The sequence below is a fragment of the Dendrobates tinctorius genome, unplaced genomic scaffold, assembly GCF_039654945.1.
Source record: "Dendrobates tinctorius isolate UK_male_01 unplaced genomic scaffold, ASM3965494v1 ptg000020l, whole genome shotgun sequence".
Lineage (NCBI taxonomy): Eukaryota > Metazoa > Chordata > Amphibia > Anura > Dendrobatidae > Dendrobates > Dendrobates tinctorius.
Window position 1 is genome coordinate 36,550,564 of NW_027361688.1, and position 20,440 is coordinate 36,571,003.

Below are 20,440 nucleotides of genomic sequence, written 5' to 3' on the forward strand. Positions count from 1 at the left end.
AAAGGCTCGTGCTTTCCACCAAGCGGTTTCCCCTCTCCTTCAATCAGGAGTTGTGGTGCCGGTTCCCGCGAACGAGAGATTCCGAGGATTCTACTCAAATTTGTTCGTAGTCCCCAAGAAAGGAGGCGGCGTCCGACCCATTCTGGACCTAAAACAGCTCAACAATTACGTACGGGTCCGTCATTTCCGCATGGAGTCCCTCCGGTCCATCATTGCATCCATGGACCAGGGAGAATACCTCGCCTCCATAGACATACAGGATGCGTACCTCCACATACCAATTGCTCCCGCCCACCAAAGGTTTCTCAGGTTCGCGGTCAACCAAAATCACTACCAGTTTGTCGCCCTTCCGTTCGGACTTGCCACGGCTCCAAGAACGTTCACCAAAGTCATGGCGGCCACCATGGACGTCCTGCACTCATGAGGCATTCTAGTCGTCCCGTACCTGGACGACCTCCTCATCAAGTCTCCCACTTTCAAGGACTGCGAGGTCAGTGTCTCAATCACACTAGACACTCTGAGTCGCCTGGGATGGCTAGTCAACCTACAGAAATCGTCGACTGTCCCAACTCGGACTCTAACATTCCTGGGAATGGTATTCGAAACCGCCAGGGGCCTGGTACTCCTTCCCAAGGACAAGACACTGGCCATCCGTCTGGGAGTTCACACACTCCTTCGCAGTCCTCCTCGATCTCTCCGGTTTGCCATGAGAGTCCTAGGCCGGATGGCAGCAGCAATAGAGGCAGTGCCATTTGCCCAGTTTCACCTCAGGGTCCTTCAACTAGCCATACTCAGGTATTGGGACAGGAACCCCTTCTCCCTCGACAGGGAGTTCAGGTTGACGTCATCAACCAGGAGGTCCCTGCATTGGTGGCTCAAACCAACCTCGCTTACACGAGGGAAGCCATTCCTTTCAGGACAATGGAAGATCCTGACTACCGATGCAAGCCTGACAGGCTGGGGGGCGGTGCACCTACATCACAGGGCAAGTGGTCACCGAGGGAAGTGACATTGCCCATCAATGTTCTGGAAATCAGGGCCATCCTCTTGGCACTGAGAGCCTTTCATCACTTGCTTGCAGCCTCGCACATACGGATACAGTCGGACAATGCCACGGCTGTGGCATACGTGAACCACCAAGGCGGGACCCGCAGCGCCCAGGCGATGAGAGAAGTGGCTCATATCCTCCGCTGGGCGGAAGACACGAGGTCGGTACTTTCTGCGGTACACATTCCGGGTGTAGAAAACTGGGAAGCCGACTTCCTCAGCAGGCAAGGAATGGACTCGGGGGAGTGGTCTCTCCATACCGAGATTTTTTACCAGATCTGTCAACGCTGGGGAACCCCGGAGGTGGACCTAATGGCATCCCATCTCAATACCAAGGTCCCCAATTTCATGGCCAGGACACACGACCCGCGGTCGCTCGGAGCGGATGCCCTGGTCCAGGACTGGTCCCAGTTCCGACTCCTGTACATTTTTCCACCCCTCCCCCTAATCGCCAGGGTCGTGAGGAAGATCAAGCAAGAGGGAGTTCCGACCATCCTCATCGCGCCAGACTGGCCCAGACGTACATGGTACGCCGACATCGTCCAACTTACAGCAGACGCCCCCTGGCGTCTACCCGACCGTCACGACCTTCTGTCTCAAGGTCCGTTCTTCCACCAGAATTCAGGGGCTCTCAATTTGACGGCATGGCCCTTGAAACCTGGATTCTAACCCAGGCAGGTTTTTCACCGGCAGTCATTGCAACTATGATCAGGGCAAGGAAGCCTGCCTCCGCCAAGCTCTATTATCGCACCTGGAGAGCTTTCTTTTCTTGGTGCGAATCTCATGGACAAGTCCCACTCCCTTATTCCCTCCCGAAGGTACTAGGTTTTCTTCAATCGGGCCTAGATGCCAAGCTATCCTTAAGTTCGCTTAAGAGTCAGGTGTCGGCGCTTTCAGTCCTTTTTCAAAAGCGCATTGCTATTCAACCGCAAGTAAGGACTTTCATCCAGGGAGTTTCCCGATTGGTTCCTCCCTACAAACGTCCACTGGATACGTGGGACCTCAATCTGGTCCTGACAGCATTGCAAGCTTCACCCTTCGAACCTCTTAGAGGAGTTCCACTCTCCATTCTGTCTCAGAAAGTGGTTTTCTAGTGGCGATCACCTCGTTACGCAGAGTGTCGGAATTGTCAGCACTTTCCTGCAGACGGCCTTTCCTAGCCTTTCACCAGGACAAGGTGGTTCTCCGCACGGTACCATCCTTCCTTCCGAAGGTTGTGTCCAACTTTCACCTCAATGAGGAGATTTCACTGCCTTCCCTTTGCCCGGTTCCGGTTCATAGAGTGGAGAAGGCTCTGCATACGCTTGACCTCGTCAGAGCATTGCAGATTTACGTGTCCAGGACTGCACCTTTCCGGAAATCTGATTCCCTCTTCATTCTTCCGGAAGGTAGTCGCAAGGGGTTGCCGGCTTCCAAGGCTACCCTTGCCAGGTGGATCAAGTCCACCATACATGAGGCCTACCGACTTAACAGTTCCCCTCTTCCGGCCGGTATCACGGCACACGCTACACGGGCAGTAGGGGCCTCCTGGGCCATTCGGCATCAGGCTTCGGCACAACAAGTGTGTAAGGCGGCCACTTGGACTAGCCTACACACGTTTACGAAACACTACAGTGTTCATACCCAGTCCTCAGCGGATGCGAGCCTAGGTAGACTGGTTCTGCAGGCGGCAGTACCCCAAGTCTAGGGAACTGTCAACACAATATTCGTCCACTGCTTCCCACCCAGGGACTGCTTTGGGACGTCCCACGGTTCTGTGTCCCCCAATTAGGCGACAGAGTAAAGGAGATTTTTGTGTACTCACCGTAAAATCTCTTTCTCTTAGCCTTTAATTGGGGGACACAGCTCCCACCCTGTTGCCCTTACGGGCCGTTGTTTACTGTTGAGTTCTCATATTGTTCTTTGAGCTCGTACATAGTAGCCTTCTTACAGGCATGGTTATGTTATTTGGTTACGTTCCTCCTTATGCTTTGGCACGAAACTGGAGAAGGCTGACGCCGTCCAGGGGTGTATACTGCAGAGGAGGAGCCAAAGTTAATCTTTTTCAGATTATGCATAGTGTCGCCTCCTAGTGGACAGCAGCATAACACCCACGGTTCTGTGTCCCCCAATTAAAGGCTAAGAGAAAGAGATTTTACGGTGAGTACACAAAAATCTCCTTTTTGAAGATTGTATTTCTGCACATTTGAGCAATAATAGTTCTGGAGTTCTCTTTCAACCAGCATTGCATACTCTAGTAGTATATACAGTGTCAGTGTGTTCATCTTTTGAAACAGATAAGTAAATTTTAAGTTACTGTTCACAAAATGATTTTGAATAATCATTAAAAAAAAATCTGCAGTCCATAAAAATGCACCATGTGTCATAGTTACAGCAAAAGATCGTTTTTACCCGTCCGAGAAACTCTGTATGTCCTATTATGATTTCCCTCATCTGTGGATCCTGAAGATATTCGTCCACTAGCATATGTTCCATAAAAATTGCCATTGCAAACACACAATTCCAGTCTGACCTAAAATATCAGCAAGAAGCAATAAATGGTTAGACTATACATTAGGCCCAATTCAGCAAGAACAGCGCTGTTCACGCCAGTCTAGATGAGGAGGCGCACTGGAGTCAGACGCTCCTGGTTCATGATAAGATGCACGCTTCTGCATGAATCTTAATTAAGCAAATTATAAGATATCAAATCAGAATAAAGTCCCTTATACCTGATTTGGTTAATTCCAGCTCTACAATAAGAACTGACGCCAGTTAAATATTCTTCTGAACATAATAGTTGAATCGGCATTTGTATGTTTTTCACTTGGGACATCCAGGCTTGTGGCGGTAGTTGTCTCACACTGTCTTTTAATATCTCCACACACCCAGTAGCAGCAATGGTATCAAGAACCTAGAAAAAGAGCAAAGATATGGTAGAAAAGATGGGGAAACAAACCACTGATCATGGAGGACATGGAGAGAAGGCAATCTGAATTTCAGAGTATTAGTTTCAGTTGCACCCCTGCACTGCTAACAGAAACCTGCACCATTCAAACTGAAGAAGTGCTTCTGATCACTGCACGAGTACGTGAAATCAGACGCTGTGGTCTTCTGGCCCTTCTCAGTCACGGTAAAGCCTTGACAGTATGTGTCAACATTGAGAGGACCCTGGTTGTCGGTCCAGTTATCTAGGACAAATCACAGGGCCAAATACTGTAGTTTGGGCCCAGGACTCTCAGTCCCTGTAGAAGTTGCCTCTAGTGGCCTTCATAAAATTCAGATATTTCCAGCATCCCCGCTTTTACCTATACCAGGTTGGTTTTTACGTTGATTTTGTGGTGCCACTATTCTTATATCCTCCAGACTCCTGATCTAGTCGTCCATACAAGGTACGTAGCATGGAACCCCTTAGCCTATTTTTGCACATCACTAAAATTTTCCACTACAGATTTGGTCTCAGATCTGCAATAATTGTAATTTAAACCTAAAAACATAACTAGAAGCTAGATTTGGCTTGTGACCTATTTAGAACCATTTTAAAGTTACATTTCTATCTTTTATTTTATTTTCAGACGTCTCTGGCTTCCAATTCTCAGGTAAGTTTTTCCTTCAATGATCCTCTTTTTTAAATTCTTCCTGCAGCCCTTTGGGAGTTTTATTTTGGTGCTAGATAACTTATAGGCTTCTCTACTGACTCTTGAAAATGTATCTTTTAGGACAAGAAGGCTTGTGAGCCCACTCCATACTCTCGCCTGCAAAGCGCGTCGTACATGTACAGCGGATGTCATAAAGGGGTTAACTGTTGCGGTGCGGATCATGGACAGAGACAAGAAAGGGCTGGTATGGTGACGTACCACACCATGTAGCAGAAATGCTCACTTGCTATGAGCGCCGACCACTAGGCGGCGCTCATAGCGATCCAGCAATGACAACCACAGGGGTCTTCTTCTGACTCCGGGTTGTCATGCCAACCCATGGCCAACCCGCAGTAATGTGACAATGGCGCTGATGAGAGGAGGTAATGAAGCGCTTCCTGCAACTGCATGTTAAATGCCACTGTCAGAGTTTGACAGCGGCATTTAACATGTTAAAAGCAGCGCGTGAATCACGATTCCATCCGCGGCTGTCCTGGGCACATGTCAGCTGATCAGATCAGCTGTCATGTCCCAGAAAAGGTGCGGGCCCATCGCCAGAGCCCGCACCAAACAGGGGGAGGCGTCCAATGACAGACTATGTCCATCATTGGACGTTAAGGGGTTAATATTAAGTGACATAAATTAACATAAAACATTAATAAGCCAAATTAATGTTTTATTAATAAGCCACGACAGTCACAGTATCGCATGTGGCCCCTCAAGAAAATTAATTGCCCACCCTCATCTAGACAGTAATCAAACTGAGCAATCTCACCCACAGATTAGGTCTGTCTTAGATAAAAAATGCAATGCATTTTTTTTCAGAAACACAATAACCTGCCCCAAAACTTACCATTTGCTCACTAATTATTTTATCATGATCATCTATTTTCTGTTTAAGAGATTGAAGCACTAAAGGAGGACTGAAGGCCAATATCCGGCTTAGGTTTTGCAGTCTGTGCTGGAATGTGTTGTATCCAATATGCACCCATGGCAGACTCAGCTGCTCATTACTATCATTAGACACTCTTAATTCTTCAATGCACGATGAAAGCGCGTACTCCATTACCTGCAACACATAGGAAGTACAAGGCATGTGATTAATGGCATAACATGAAGTGATATACCACTTACATTCTGCAGCAGCTGCTGATCTCACCTTCAACTCATCCGGAGAAGATATAGTCATGGACATAAGGATGAAGTCTCGCTGATAATTCAAGAACAAAATCTGCTGTTTTCTTGTGTCTTTTGAGCAAATATACTTTCCTAATGGGGTCTGTGAGAAGATATCTAAAAATTTCACTTCAGGACCTAAAAATAAGAAAAATAAGAAGTAATTTAAAATTCTGAATATATTATTGGGATGTAGGTATGATGTATACTCATAGACATCAGTATTCAAGGTTTGAAAACTAGAGCTCTGTGCATACAAATTTTATGGTGCATCAACCCACCAGCTCAGAGAGAACTGAAAATGTGAGACAGAACCACATGCAGAGGGGACAAATTGCAGGATTGAAATCATATGATGGCCAGAAATTGTGTTATTCCTAATTCACACACAAGACAGCTGATTCTACAGTTACCTAAATGACAGGTAAGCTTTAATTTTTCGGTAATGGAAAGAAAGACAACTCCAATCGAGAATCTTGTACCTTTTTTGCCCAGCAGAAAGCATTGCAATTGTGCGAGTCACAAAAACAATTTTCACTAATAATTATTGTGACTATGAACAATACAACCACATTCTTATGTGTATGGATAAATGTTACCTTCCATATAATCAATGTGCCGAGCCTGAGTCCATATCTCCTCTAGATAATCCTTAATTCTCCAGCTAAAAGGCAGAGAATTTTCCCCAAAAACAGCGATATTCATGTTATTCTTCACCAGAATGGTTTCAGTCTGTGAGCTGCACATGGACGAAAATGTTTAATGACAAAACAATGAAAAAATAACATTTCTTATTTTGTGCCTTCAACTGGTTATGAAGCTGTAACTAAAAACTATAACGAGATGGTAACATCAACTGATTTTCACTGTGCTGTTGAAGGATTAAAAGTATCCACACTATCTATAAACAGAGAGATGGTGAGGGAACACTTAGCCAATTTAAATGAATTTAAATCTCCTGGTCCAGATTAATTACATCCTAGGGTACTGAAAGAGATAGCACAGGAAATTGCAGAACTACTGGAAAGAATCTTTGAAAAATCCTGGGGAACAGGAGAATTCCCAAAAGATTGGAAAAGGGCAAAAGTTATTTTCAAAAAAGGTAAGAAGATGGAGCTAGGGAATTACAAGTCAGTGAGCCTTACTTCTACACCAGGAAAGATCTTTGAACAAATTATTAAACAGCATGTAAGTACTTGGAGAATAATAGAGTAACTGACCAGACCCAGCATAGGATTGTAGTAAACAAGTCATCCCAGACTAATCTAATTTCCTTCTATGATGGAATCACTGACTGGGTGGATCAGGGAAATGAGGTGGACTAAATATATCTCGACTTCAGAAAAGCATTTGATAAAGTATCTCATACTATCCTTAATGAATACATGACAAAGTATGGAACTCACAAGGCTACGGTAAGGTGGATTCATTACCGGCTCAGTGATCGATCTCAAAGAATGATAATAAATGGTTAAATATCTAATTGGAAGAGTGTTCAAGTGGGGTACCTTAAGGCTGTGTCCTGGCCCCAGTATTGGTTAACATTTTTATGAATGATCAAGATAAGGGAACTGAAGGTAAACTAATCAAATTTGCAGATGATGCAAAGCTAAGAGGGATAGCTAACACTAGAGAAGACAGATAAAGGATTTATAAGGCTCTAGATAAGCTTGAACAAGGAGCAGCAACAAATAGAATGGTATTTAACAGGTAGAAATTCAAGATTCTTCACTTGGGCAAGAAAAACAAAAAATCCTTCTACAGAATGGGAGGAATAGAACTAAGCAACAGCACATTTGAAAAAGACTTGGGTATACTAATAGATCACAGACTGCACAGGAGTAGTGATGGGTGAACCCCCTGGATGTTCAGGTCTGGCTGGTTTGGCCGAACAGTTATAAAAAAGTTTGGGTACCAGAACAGTACCCGAACCCAACCCCATTTACATAAGTGGGGGGCCCGAACATCCAGTGTTTGCCACGCTGTCATGTGTATGAGAGTGCAGCAAACAATGCCTCTGATTGGCGGTAAGATCATTACAGTCGGTCAGAGAGATGCACCTACCAAGCTGTCAGATGACAGCATGAGCCCGCAGCTGTAACCAGAGGTTAAAAATTTATCTCCGGTTACAGGCGTCAGCTGATGGGACTATAACTCCCATCAACCTTGATGAAGTCACAGTTAGTCACTGAGACTGGGCTCGTAGCAGCTCATTCTCCCGTGGTTTTTTGTATCTTGGCACCGTCCAGGATGAAAACTATTTATTCCAAACACGGATTATGGGTCAGAATGACGGACAGGAGATGATGGCTTCAATGGAATGGGTATTAGGGGTGTATAACGGTGTTTGTTATTTTTAAATAAAGTAAAACTGATTTTTTTTTATTTCAAATAAAGGACTTTATACTGGCTGTGTGTTTATTTACAACATGACTATAGGATTTGTAATGGAGAGGGGTCTTATAGATGATAGGATATATTAAGAGAAGTATAGAGTCTAGATCACGTGAAGTAATTATCCCCCTTCTACTCCTCTTTTAAGGTCAGACCTCATCTGGAATACTTTGTCCAGTTCTGAGCACATTTTTAAAAAAAAAAAAAAAAACACATCGTAAAACTGGAGCAAGTTTAGAGAAGCGCTACCAGGATGATGAGCGGACTGCAACTATGTCCTACGAGGAACGGTTTGGTCTGCGGACTTGTATCTGCGGAACCGCAGGGTTTTCCCCTGCGGTTTATCACCTCTACAATGGAGATGGGAAACCGCAGCAGAATCCGCAGAAAAGAAGTGACATGTCATTTCTTTCTGCAGAATCAAAACCGCAGCTTCTCCGCAGTTAAAAATCCGCAGCATGTGCACAGCAGACTGTAAATCACATAGATTTACATGCTACTGTACACTGTCTGCAGAACTGCTGCAGATCCACAGCGGATCCGCAGCAAAAACCGCAGCGTGTGCACATAGCCTTAAAGGATCTGGAAATGTTTAGCTTGCAAAAAAGAAGGGTAAGAGGAGACTTAATAGCAGTCTACAAATATCTGAAGAGATGTCACAGTGTAGAGGGAGGGATCACCCATATTCTCATTTGCACATGGAAACACGAGAAGCAATGGAATGAAACGGAAAGGGATAAGATACAGATTAGATATTAGAAAAAAACGTTTTGACAGAGATGGTGATCAATGAGTGGAACATGCTGCCATGAGAGATGGGGAGTACTCCTTCAATGGAAGTCTTCAAACAGAGGTTGGACAGTCATCGTCTGAAATGGTTTAGTGAATCGTGCTTTGAGCAGGGGGTTAGACAGGATGACCCTGGAGGTCCCTTCCAACTCTAACATTATATGATTCTATAATCATCATCATTGAACAAGATTTGAGCATAAATGATCCAGAAGAGGGACAGTGGTGGAGAGAGACATTGTTATGAGGAATAGAGGGATCCCCATGACTTTTTTTTATTATTTAAATAATTAAAAAAAAAAAAAAAAACCTTGTGGGGTCTCCCCCATTTCTGACAACCAGCCAAGCTTGACCAGGGCTTCAGATGGAGGATGGGTTAGAGCAGATTATTTAGGTGACATAATCTAAGCTATATATATGTAGCGAACTGTGAAACAGGATAAACAACACATTTATGCTGCTGTATAAATGAATGATCGTCTGTTACCAGTAGTTGGTAACTAAAAAAGTACGGTGTACAAATAAAGTCCTGCCTACCTTCACTCAAAACGGTGCTTCAGTAAAAGAATCCCGGGCGCTGAAACAGGAAGACTGTGATCACGCAGGATCGGGCCGACACATGGAGTGGATCAAGTACACCAGATGGAGGGAGGCTGGGGGCCGGAGAGCGTCCTCCCCTGAGTAGCGCCCACCTACCCTCCCCAGAATCTGGATGCACGCGGCGGACGCCGGCCGAAGAACGCCACTGACAGTGTCGGAGTGTGGAGGCGGCGTGGTCTGGGTGACATCACCTAGAACGGGGGACTGGGAATAGAGAGACGGTAGCTGCAGGGGGCCAATCGTCAACGCGTTTCGAAGGTGCACGGACCTTCTTCGTCAGGGCGATTGGCCCCCGCAGCTACCGTCTCTCCATTGCCAGTCCCCCGTTTTAGGTGACGTCACCCAGACCACGCCCCCTCCACACTCCAACACTGTCAGCGGCGTTCTTCGGCCGGCGTCCACCGCGTGCATCCAGATTCTGGCGAGGGTAGGTGGGCGCCACTCAGGGGAGGACGCTCTCCGGCCCCCAGCCTCCCTCCATCTGGTGTACTTGATCCACTCCATGTGTCGGCACGATCCTGCGTGATCACCGTCTTACTGCTTCAGCGCCCGGGATTCTATTACTGAAGCACCGTTTTGAGTGAAGGTAGGCAGGACTTTATTTGTACACCGTACTTTTTTAGTTACCAACTACTGGTAACAGACGATCATTCATTTATACAGCAAGCAGCTTTAGCGCGGTGCACTGTTATACTTTGTAACCATCAGTTTTGCCAGTTATTTGCACAGAAAGGGCTTGAGCACCTGCAGCTTTAGCAGGTACTGCTGGGAGCGCCGATGTATTATCATTACATTTACTTCTAGGATAAACAACACATTATGTCTTACGTCTCCTAAATTGCATTTCACCTAAAGCTGCTGGAAACAGGTAGAAGTTTTTCATCAGAAAAAAAGAACATCCATAGGGACTTAAGAAAGTTCTCCACATCGCCGTTCACAAGAATTTCCAGGTTGCCATTACAGTCGATGATGGATAAAATGTGGGATAAAAATGGTGTCACGGCTTTTTGAACACGTTTCCAAAGGGTTTGCCTGCACAGAAAAGTAGTAAATTAACCTAATATAAAGACAAGGTCCTATAATGAGTGCCAGCTCCCCATAAAAAATACAGAGGTTTTGACATCTCCAGAAAACATGATCTGGAATCGTAACTATTATTACGGTAATTACCTACACTCACTGGCCACTTTATTAGGTACACCATGCTAGTAACGGGTTGGACCCCCTTTTGCCTTCAGAACTGCCTCAATTCTTCGTGGCAGAGATTCAACAAGGTGCTGGAAGCATTCCTCAGAGATTTTGGACCATATTGACATGATGGCATCACACAGTTGGCGCAGATTTGTCGGCTGCACATCCCTGATGCTAATCTCCCGTTCCACCACATCCCAAAGATGCTCTATTGGATTGAGATCTGGTGACTGAGGAGGCCATTTGAGTACAGTAAACTCATTGTCATGTTCAAGAAACCAATCTGAGATGATTCGAGCTTTATGACATGGCGCATTATCCTGCTGAAAGTAGCCATCAGATGTTGGGTACATTGTGGTCATAAAGGGATGGACATGGTCAGCAACAATACTCAGGTAGGCTGTGGCGTTGCAACGATGCTCAATTGGTACCAAGGGGCCCAAAGAGTGCCAAGAAAAAATTCCCCACACCATGACACCACCACCACCAGCCTGAACCGTTGATACAAGGCAGGATGGATCCATGCTTTCATGTTGTTTACGCCAAATTCTGACCCTACCATCCGAATGTCGCAGCAGAAATCGAGACTCATCAGACCAGGCAACGTTTTTCCAATCTTCTACTGTCCAATTTCGATGAGCTTGTGCAAATTGTAGCCTCAGTTTCCTGTTCTTAGCTGAGAGGAGTGGTACCCGGTGTGGTCTTCTGCTGCTGTAGCCCATCTGCCTCAAAGTTCGACGCACTGTGCGTTCAGAGATGCTCTTCTGCCTACCTTGGTTGTAACGGGTGGCAATTTGAGTCACTGTTGCCTTTCTATCAGCTCGAACCAGTCTGCCCATTCTCCTCTGACCTCTGGCATCAACATGGCATTTCCGGCCACAGAACTGCCGCTCACTGGATTTTTTTTCTTTTTCGGACCATTCTCTGTAAACCCTAGAGATGGTTGTGCGTGAAAATCCCAGTAGATCAGCAGTTTCTGAAATACTCAGACCAGCCCTTCTGGCACCAACAATCATGCCACGTTCAAAGGCACTCAAATCACCTTTCTTCCCCATACTGATGCTCGGTTTGAACTGCAGGAGATTGTCTTGACCATGTCTACATGCCTAAATGCACTGAGTTGCCGCCATGTGATTGGCTGATTAGAAATTAAGTCTTAACACACAGTTGGACAGGTGTACCTAATAAAGTGGCCAGTGAGTGTAGTCTTCCATGCTGCTGTGATGGTGATGATGCATTGTAAAATAATGTAACTAAAAACATTTATACATTAATAAAATAATAATTTCACTTTACTAAATTATAATTTTTAAAAAGACACCTTTCATTTTTAACATACAATGCATTAAAATAAGGGAAAAAATCCAATGCTGGAAAATTGGTGAAAAATGACCCAACAAGATGATTTGCAGGTCAGTATAAACATCCTGTTTCCCTGAAAATAAGCCCTAACATGATTTTACAGGATTTTTGGTGTATGCTTGAAATATCAATCCTACTCCAAAAATAAGCTCTAGTTACAATCAGTACCGGTGTTTGGAGTGGTGGGCAAACTGGTTAATTGCATATGGTGGTTAACTATGCAAGTATAGTACATGTGGTAGTAAAATAAGTATAAGCAAATGAAACAAGTCAGTTACCGGCTTGATGTTATGACTTGGTGCTGAGCCACATGGGAGGTGTGGGGTGCCAGCTGTTTCCGGTTTCTTCAAACACGATACACTGCGTGACCGCCCTTAGAAGTTAACAAAGGGCCAAGGCCTGGCACGAGCACTTAACCTTTTGGTTGGTCACCCCCCTTTCCTGCCTCTGGGATGGTCCTAGTTTACCTCCTCATAGCTCCTGTAACTCGAAAACCTATGATGAATCATAACTTCTCAACGGTAGGTCATAGAGTAGCAGTTTTGGTGCCGTCGGATCTGGTCGGGGTGCTAGAACAGATCGAGACCCAAGCAGCCATTCGACTGTTCATGTGATCTAAAAAACGTAACCGATATACGGCTAGGACGTACGGTAACTCTATAACTCCTTAAGAAGTTATGGCTCCCGTATGTCTGGGGATATTCTTTCAAGCAGTTAAGCAGCTTTGGCTCCAAGCAGGGGTTCAACCTACCCGAAAGGCCCTAGTCTGCTGTCAGATTAAATCACAGAAAAAGCTTCACTCTCATTTCCTAAGATCCAGTTTCTATTTCTCTTTTATTAGAGATGGCTTTGACCTAACAAAAGAAAATGAACAGCAAAACACAGGAGGAAGACATCTTCCGTTTGGCACTTAATTTTTACAGGGGTAAAGCAACATTCTCTATAAATATTACACCACATGGAGATAAGTCTATTGAAACGACATTGACCATCGAAGATGCATACACAAAAAAGCAGCTACATCTTCTGCTAACCTGAAGGTTCCAGCTTCCTGCAGCGCATCCAGATTTGCGGCCTCTCGTATGACCCAATCTTCAGCATGATACAACTCTTTTTCCGAACTCTTCAACATGTTGTGTAGACGAACTTTCAGATATTTTAAAAAGGAGTCTGCAAAAGGGAAGGCAGCAGAAATAAAGTTTTTTTTTTTAAATTAAACTTACTGAGCATTAAGCTTTGTGAAAGAAAGGTACCCTACCTTTCAGATTATTCTCTGTGCTCAGCAGGTTTATCAGGATTTCAATCCTTCTGGTGCTGCGGCTGACATTCTCCTCGTCTCTTAACAATCCAATGGCATTCTGGACACAACTCCTGATGAGAGTAGTGGCATCCAGCATCTGCAAAACGTGAAAAGTTAAAGCTGGATTTACACTAGCCTTTTCCTGATGTTAACACTTTTACTGCCTGATTATCTCTATTTCTTAAGCTGAACTCAAACATCAGTGGGTTTTAACAGACATTATGCGAGTAAAACACAGTTAACCTCTGTGTGCCAGACATATGTAAGTTAATCCCTGAATCGAACCCAATTTGGATATATCTTCATTTGTCTTGCAGACCGATGAACCAAAAACAAAAACTTGGCCTTCGTGAAAAGACCCACAGACTATAAAAAAAAAAAAAATAGAAACCACATACACAAAAATCTGGTGTATGGATGGGGCCTTAGGATTTTTAAACAAGTTTGTCATTACTTGTTTTTAACATAAAGTACATAAAAAAAAGAAAAAATATATATATGTATTCTTACATTCTCAAAAGTGGCTGGTGACATATCTGTCTTCTTTTCATGGTCTTCTTCATTTACATTTACTTCTTGATCTATTTCCATTAAGTTATCCTGTAACTGATTGCTTGCAGCAGATGCACCGTCTTCTACTTCCATTGCCATTTCATGATCCCTTGCTGATGCTGTTTCAGATGCTGAAAAAGTAAATGCATTCGATTTAAAAAGTTGGTGGTTACTAGTATAGCTGGTCTTAAGGGGTATAATTTCTCCATATGGAAACTGTCAAGTCTGAGTAATAGGTCATGAGCCATGCAATGCTCCCCTGTGAATTTAAATATACAAATAGCCTCATTGCAGAGAAAGAGAACAGGAACTGTAGTGTCACTTATTGGAAGTAGGAATCCAAAAAAGACAATATTGACCATATAATGAGCAATTCCACATAACTTTGGATAAGAAGCCAACCCATACACTCCATTTGTAAACTGTCACACAAGTGACTCGTGCGGTTAGTTGGCACAGTCCAAGTCCCTGAGTTCACCGTTCTGCTCCTCCCAGTGTCAGGCCGTCTCGCTCAGCCACCTCTCCCAGCACTGCTGCATCCTTCTGTTGCTGGAGAGTCTCCATCTGTCAATAGGGAGACGTGGACAGACTGCAGGAATTTAACCTGCTCTGTCTTGCAGGGTTTTGCTTCCCTGACCTATCCCATGCCAGCAGGGAATATGTTAAGCAGCTTCTCCCTCCACATGCTGCCTGAACTTAGGTTCCTAGCTGCAATTCCTCCCTGGTACCCTGTCTAGGTGCATTATGGTTTTGTCTCTCCTGCTACAAACCCGGCTTGTTTTGCATGAACCCGGCTTCATATTTTGATCCTGTGCTGCCTGCCCCGACCTCGGACTGTATGACCACGTCTCTGCCCTCTGTGCTTCATGTTGGACCTCTGACCCTTTGGTCAGCTGCTGCAGGGCCGTGGATTGCCCTGGAGTGGCACCTGGTGACTACACCAATGGCCCAAGTCTTTCCACAACATCAGAGTCTCTAGTGAAGCCCAGAGGTAGTCACTTAGCTACGCCCATCCACTGGCGCAGTAGGTCCACACAAACCACTGTCACATACACACATATTTCAGGGAGTTTGCCCCTCATCAGTGCAAAGCAGAAGGTCTGATTTGGCAGTGTGAGAGGCCTCTGACAGAGTGTGTAAGGGGTAATGTTTCTCCTTGTTAAGAGCACCAAGAACAGAGCCTTAAGGGGGCTTTACACATAGCGATATCGCTAGCGATATCGCTATAAAGTCACCAATTTTGTGACGTTATAGCGATATCGCTAGCGATATCGCTATGTGTGATACTTACCTCCGACCGGCTCCCCCGCTGGTTATCGCTGATGGCGCAAGATCGGGCGGCTCCATTTCTCGTCGGGCACTTCCTGATGGGCTTCCTGCTGGCACCGACGAGCGACGCGTCGAGGCGGGCAGGTGGACGTCAGGATCGCTGTGTGTGAAAGGTAAGTATCGCGCGCTGCGTCGCTGCTGCATCGCTGTGTGATCTTTCTGTGTGAAAGTTCACTAGCGATCATTTAGCGATGCACCAGCGATCCTGACCGGGTCGGATCGCTGGTGCATCGCTAAATGTAAAAGGGCCTTTAGATAAAAGCCTTCCAAAACCTCTGATATGTCTTCCCAGTGGCAGCTTCCTACTGACAGAGCAGCTGATAATGGGAGGTTTCGTAATTTGCAACTGTACAATTATCTGTTGGCAGTGGTTCATGCATGAGAGTGCCTAATCCGCCATTATTCAGTTATTATTTATATATTCTTTTTTAATGTTTTAAGTAGACACGGTTACACATACCTGCACAAAACAGCTTGCTAATGGTGAACTTTAGAAGTGCTGTTACATCTGTGATCATATCTTTAGATTTCCGCAAATCATCAATATGTACAGAATGCCATAAACCTAACAGAGAAAGATAATTACAAGATTAAGGTTGGAATACAATATATTTTGAATGAAAATGATTAATAGTCAAATAACATTGGATTTTTGTACTAACTTTAAAATTCCTTTCTTGTTGAATACATTGGTAGACACACGACCGTGGGTATACACCTCACTACTAGGAGTCTTTACACTAGATAAAAAAAAAGTATAGGCTCTGACTGGTGGGTTATACCCTCTCTTCAAACACTAAGTGGCTCAGTTTAGTGCCACAAAAACAACCAGTAACAAACAGCAAAAAGCACCTTATGACCCACAATAGGCTTGGGCAGAGTACATGACAATAACTTGAAGAACTTAGCAAAAGTGCAAATCAAGGCTCCGGTGTCAGCTTTGCAGACATGGAAACCAGATGCCTGATCGCCCTTGTGGGATGAGCGGAATGTGAATGGAAGCAGCTCAACGCACAAATGAAGATCAATCCACCAGAAAAAATGTTTATTTGGGAAATTGGCAGAGCAATACTGGCTAAAGGAAAATCGAAATGCTGAGCTTAAATCACCCTTGGGAAAAATCCTAATCAAAGAAGTGCTGGAAACATCCTGTAAATCTGAAAGAGACGAGCCCAAATAGGAAGAACAAATACTTCACTGATGTCAAAGCAAATAAGATGGCAGAGCAATAGTCTATCCTAATGGAGAATAAGGAAGGCAAAAACTGCTGGGGAGAACAGTTATACGTAGATATCTTGCAGACAGTGGTTATGGTCACTAGAAGGTGACCCTCTTTAACCCCTTCATGACCCAGCCTATTTTGACCTTAATGACCTGGCCATTTTTTGCAATTCTGACCAGTGTCCCTTTATGAGGTAATAACTCAGGAACGCTTCAACGCATCCTAGCGATTCCGAGATTGTTTTTTCGTGACATATTGGGCTTCATGTTAGTGGTAAATTGAGGTTGATAATTTTTGCGTTTATTTGTGAAAAAATGGAAATTTGGCGAAAATTTTGCAATTTTCAAATTTCGAATTTTTATTCTGTTAAACCAGAGAGTTATATGACACAAAATAGTTACTAAATAACATTTCCCACATGTCTACTTTACATCAGCACAATTTTGTAAACAAAATTTTTTTTTGTTAGGAAGTTATAAGGGTTAAAAGTTGACCAGCGATTTCTAATTTTTACAACGAAATTTACAAAACCATTCTTTTTTTTAGGGACCACCTCACATTTGAAGTCACTTTGAGGGGTCTATATGGCAGAAAATACCCAAAAGTGACACCATTCTAAAAACTGCACCCCTCAAGCTACTCAAAACTACATTCAAGAAGATTATTAACCCTTCAGGTGCTTCACAGGGACTAAAGCAACATGGAAGGAAAAAATGGACATTTTAATTTTTCCAACAAAAACTTTCTTTTAGCATCATTTCTTTCATTTTCACATGGGTAACAGGATAAAATGGATCCTAAAATTTGTTGGGGAATTTTTCTGAGTACTGCGATACCTCATATGTGGTCATAAACCACTGTTTGGGTGCACGGCAGGGATCAGAAGGGAAGGAGCGCCATTTGACTTTTTGAATGGAAAATATGCTGGAATATTTATCGGTTGCCATGTCGCGTTTGGAAAGTCCCTGTGTGCCTAAACATTGGAGCTCCCCCACAAGTGACACTATTTTGGAAACTAGACCCTCCAAGGAACTTATCTAGATGCATAATGAGCACTTTGAACCCCCAGGTGCTTCACAAATTGATCCGTAGAAAAAAAAAAAGTACTTTTTTTTCACAAAAACATGGATTTTTGTGAGTACTCACCGTAAAATCCTTTTCTCCGAGACGCTCATTGGGGGACACAGAGACTGTGGGTGTGTGCTACTGCCGTCTGGAGGCTGACACTAGGCATACAAAAAACAAGTTAGCTCCTCCTCCACCGCATACACCCTCGCCCCTATAGCGGGCGGAAACCAGTTTAGTGCAAAAGCTGTAGGAGGACATACAAAAATTAGCCTTAATGCAATAAATCATATGTCTGAAAAAAGGGATCACCCTGTCTTAAACAAGAAAATATGTTAAATAATAAGTATGAGCCAACCGGCTATCAGGCTGGGTGCTGTGTCCCCCAATGAGCGTCTCGGAGAAAAGGATTTTACGGTGAGTACTCACAAAAATCCATGTTTCTCCTTCGTCTCATTGGGGGACACAGAGACTGTGGGACGTCCTAAAGCAGTCCCTGGGTGGGATAACACTCACCGATCCAAGCCGCATGCTTTCCTGTTTAAAGGTGTGCCACTGCTGCTTGGAGAATTTTTCTGCCCAGGCTCGCATCTGACGAAGCCTGAGTATGCACACTGTAATGTTTACAAAAAGTGTGCAGGCTGGCCCAGGTTGCTGCCTTGCATACCTGTTCTGCCAAAGCCTGGTGCCGAAGCGCCCACTGCCCGAGTAGAGTGCGCCCTTACTCCAGCCGGAACTGGCGTGCCTCTAATACGGTAAGCCTCCTGAATGGTTAGACGAATCCATCAGGCTATGGTTGACCGTGAGGCTGCGAGGCCCTTCCTGCGCCCTTCGGGGATCACAAACAACGAATCCGTCTGGCGGAAAGGTGCTGTCCTCGACACGTATCTCCTGAGAGCTCTTACCAGATCCAATGTGTGGAGCGCCTTTTCCACCCTGTGAACTGGCGCTGGACAGAAAGAAGGCAGCACAATGTCCTCATTAATATGGAACGAGGACACCACCTTTGGTAAAAAAGGTGGCGGAGGCCTAAGGACTACCTTGTCCTTAAAAAAGGTCAGGAAAGGGGCTCTACAAGATAACGCTCCCAACTCCGATACTCGCCTAATGGATGTTATGGCTACCAGGAACACAACCTTTCTGGATAGATATGCCAATGAAACATCCTGTAGTGGCTCAAACGGAGCCTCCTGTAGTACAGACAGGACCAGATTAAGATCCCAGGCCTCCAATGGTGCTCTGAAGGGAGGTACTAAATGAACGACCCCCTGCAGGAACGTTTTGACCTGCAAATTGGTAGCGATCTTTCGCTGAAACAGGACCGACAGGGCCGATATCTGTCTTCTAAGGGAACTTGGCGCCAAACCTGCGTCTAGGCCAGACTGAAGGAAAGCCAGTATGTTGGGCACAGAGAAGGACAATGGCGGAACCCCGTGTTCCCGACACCACTGGAAGAAAACCTTCCAAGTGCTATAATAGATCCTTGCCGAGGCTGGCTTTCGGGCCCTTACCATTGTCGCGACTACCTCGTGCCCAAACCCCGCCTGGGTCAGCACCCAAGATTCAATGGCCACGCCGTCAAACGCAGGGCCCCTAAGTTCGGGTGGCAGATCGGTCCCTGGGACAGTAAATCTGGTCATTCCGGTAGCCGCCATGGTACGTCTGCGATGAGCTGTACCAGATCCGCGTACCATGCCCGTCGGGGCCAATCCGGGGCCAGCAGAATTGCCGGAACCCCCTCTGTCTTGATCTTCCTGATAACCCTGGGGAGAAGTGGCAGCGGCGGGAACAAGTATGGGAGCCGAAATTGGTTCCAGGGTATCACCAATGCATCCGCTGCGACTGCTTGCGGATCCTGAGACCGGGCGACAAACACGCCCACTTTGGCGTTCTTCCTGGAGGCCATCAAGTCCACGTCTGGTGTTCCCCAGCGCTGGCAAATCTGCTGGAACACCTCGGGATGTAGTGACCACTCCCCGGCCGTGATGTCCTGGCGGCTTAGGAAATCCGCTGCCCAATTCTCGACGCCTGGAATGTAAACCGCTGAGATCATCGAGTGGCTCCTCTCGGCCCAGCGGAGCACATGTCCCACCTCGCGCATGGTTGCCCTGCTGTGTTTGCCCCCTGGTGATTCACGTACGCCACTGCTGTGGCGTTGTCCGACTGAATCCGAATCGGGTATCCTGCTAGCACGTGTTGGAACTGCTGCAAGGCCAACCGTATTACTCGAATCTCCAACAGATTGATAGGGAGACGAGCTTCCTGAGGCGACCATTGGCCCTGTGCCGTGTGGTGGCGGAAGATTGCCCCCCAACCGGAGAGACTCGCATCGGTCGTGATCACTAACCAATGATCCGGAGGAAAGGGCTTTCCCTGCAGAAGCGACCGATCGCGTGTCCACCATTGAAGAGTCTGTCGGACCTGAGAGGACAACCTGCACGGGTGATCGAGTGAGAACGGGCTCCTGTCCCAAGCTGCTAACAGGGCATGCTGCAGGGGGCGGAGATGAAACTGAGCAAACGGGATTGCTTCCATCGCTGCCACCATCCTGCCCAGGACCCCCATCCCGAATCGGATAGTATGGAGGCCTGGCTGTTGAAGTCTTCGAGCTCCCTGTCGGAGTGCCCGAGCCTTGTCCTGAGGGAGAATTACCAATCCCTGGGAGGTATCGAATATCATCCCTAGGAAAACAATCCTCTGGGCCGGCGTGAGGAATGATTTCTTCCTGTTGATCATCCATCCTAGACGAGACAAGGTATCTAGTGTGATGGTGACACTCTCCTCGCACGCTGGACG

The 20,440-nt window shown here is 45.6% G+C and overlaps 1 protein-coding gene across 1 annotated transcript in view; it reads right to left on the bottom strand.

Moving 5' to 3' along the window:
• The window catches only part of RNF213 (ring finger protein 213), a 394,954-nt gene that overhangs the window by 123,546 nt on the left and 250,968 nt on the right, over nt 1-20,440 (bottom strand). The window contains exons 32-41 of the mRNA XM_073568003.1: nt 15,818-15,922; nt 13,987-14,159; nt 13,435-13,573; nt 13,211-13,346; nt 10,473-10,655; nt 6,440-6,579; nt 5,824-5,978; nt 5,518-5,733; nt 3,759-3,940; nt 3,439-3,559 (exon numbers count right to left, since the gene is read on the bottom strand). Coding sequence (XP_073424104.1) covers nt 3,439-3,559; nt 3,759-3,940; nt 5,518-5,733; nt 5,824-5,978; nt 6,440-6,579; nt 10,473-10,655; nt 13,211-13,346; nt 13,435-13,573; nt 13,987-14,159; nt 15,818-15,922 — 1,550 coding nt within the window. The remainder of the gene's footprint in view (nt 1-3,438; nt 3,560-3,758; nt 3,941-5,517; nt 5,734-5,823; nt 5,979-6,439; nt 6,580-10,472; nt 10,656-13,210; nt 13,347-13,434; nt 13,574-13,986; nt 14,160-15,817; nt 15,923-20,440) is intronic.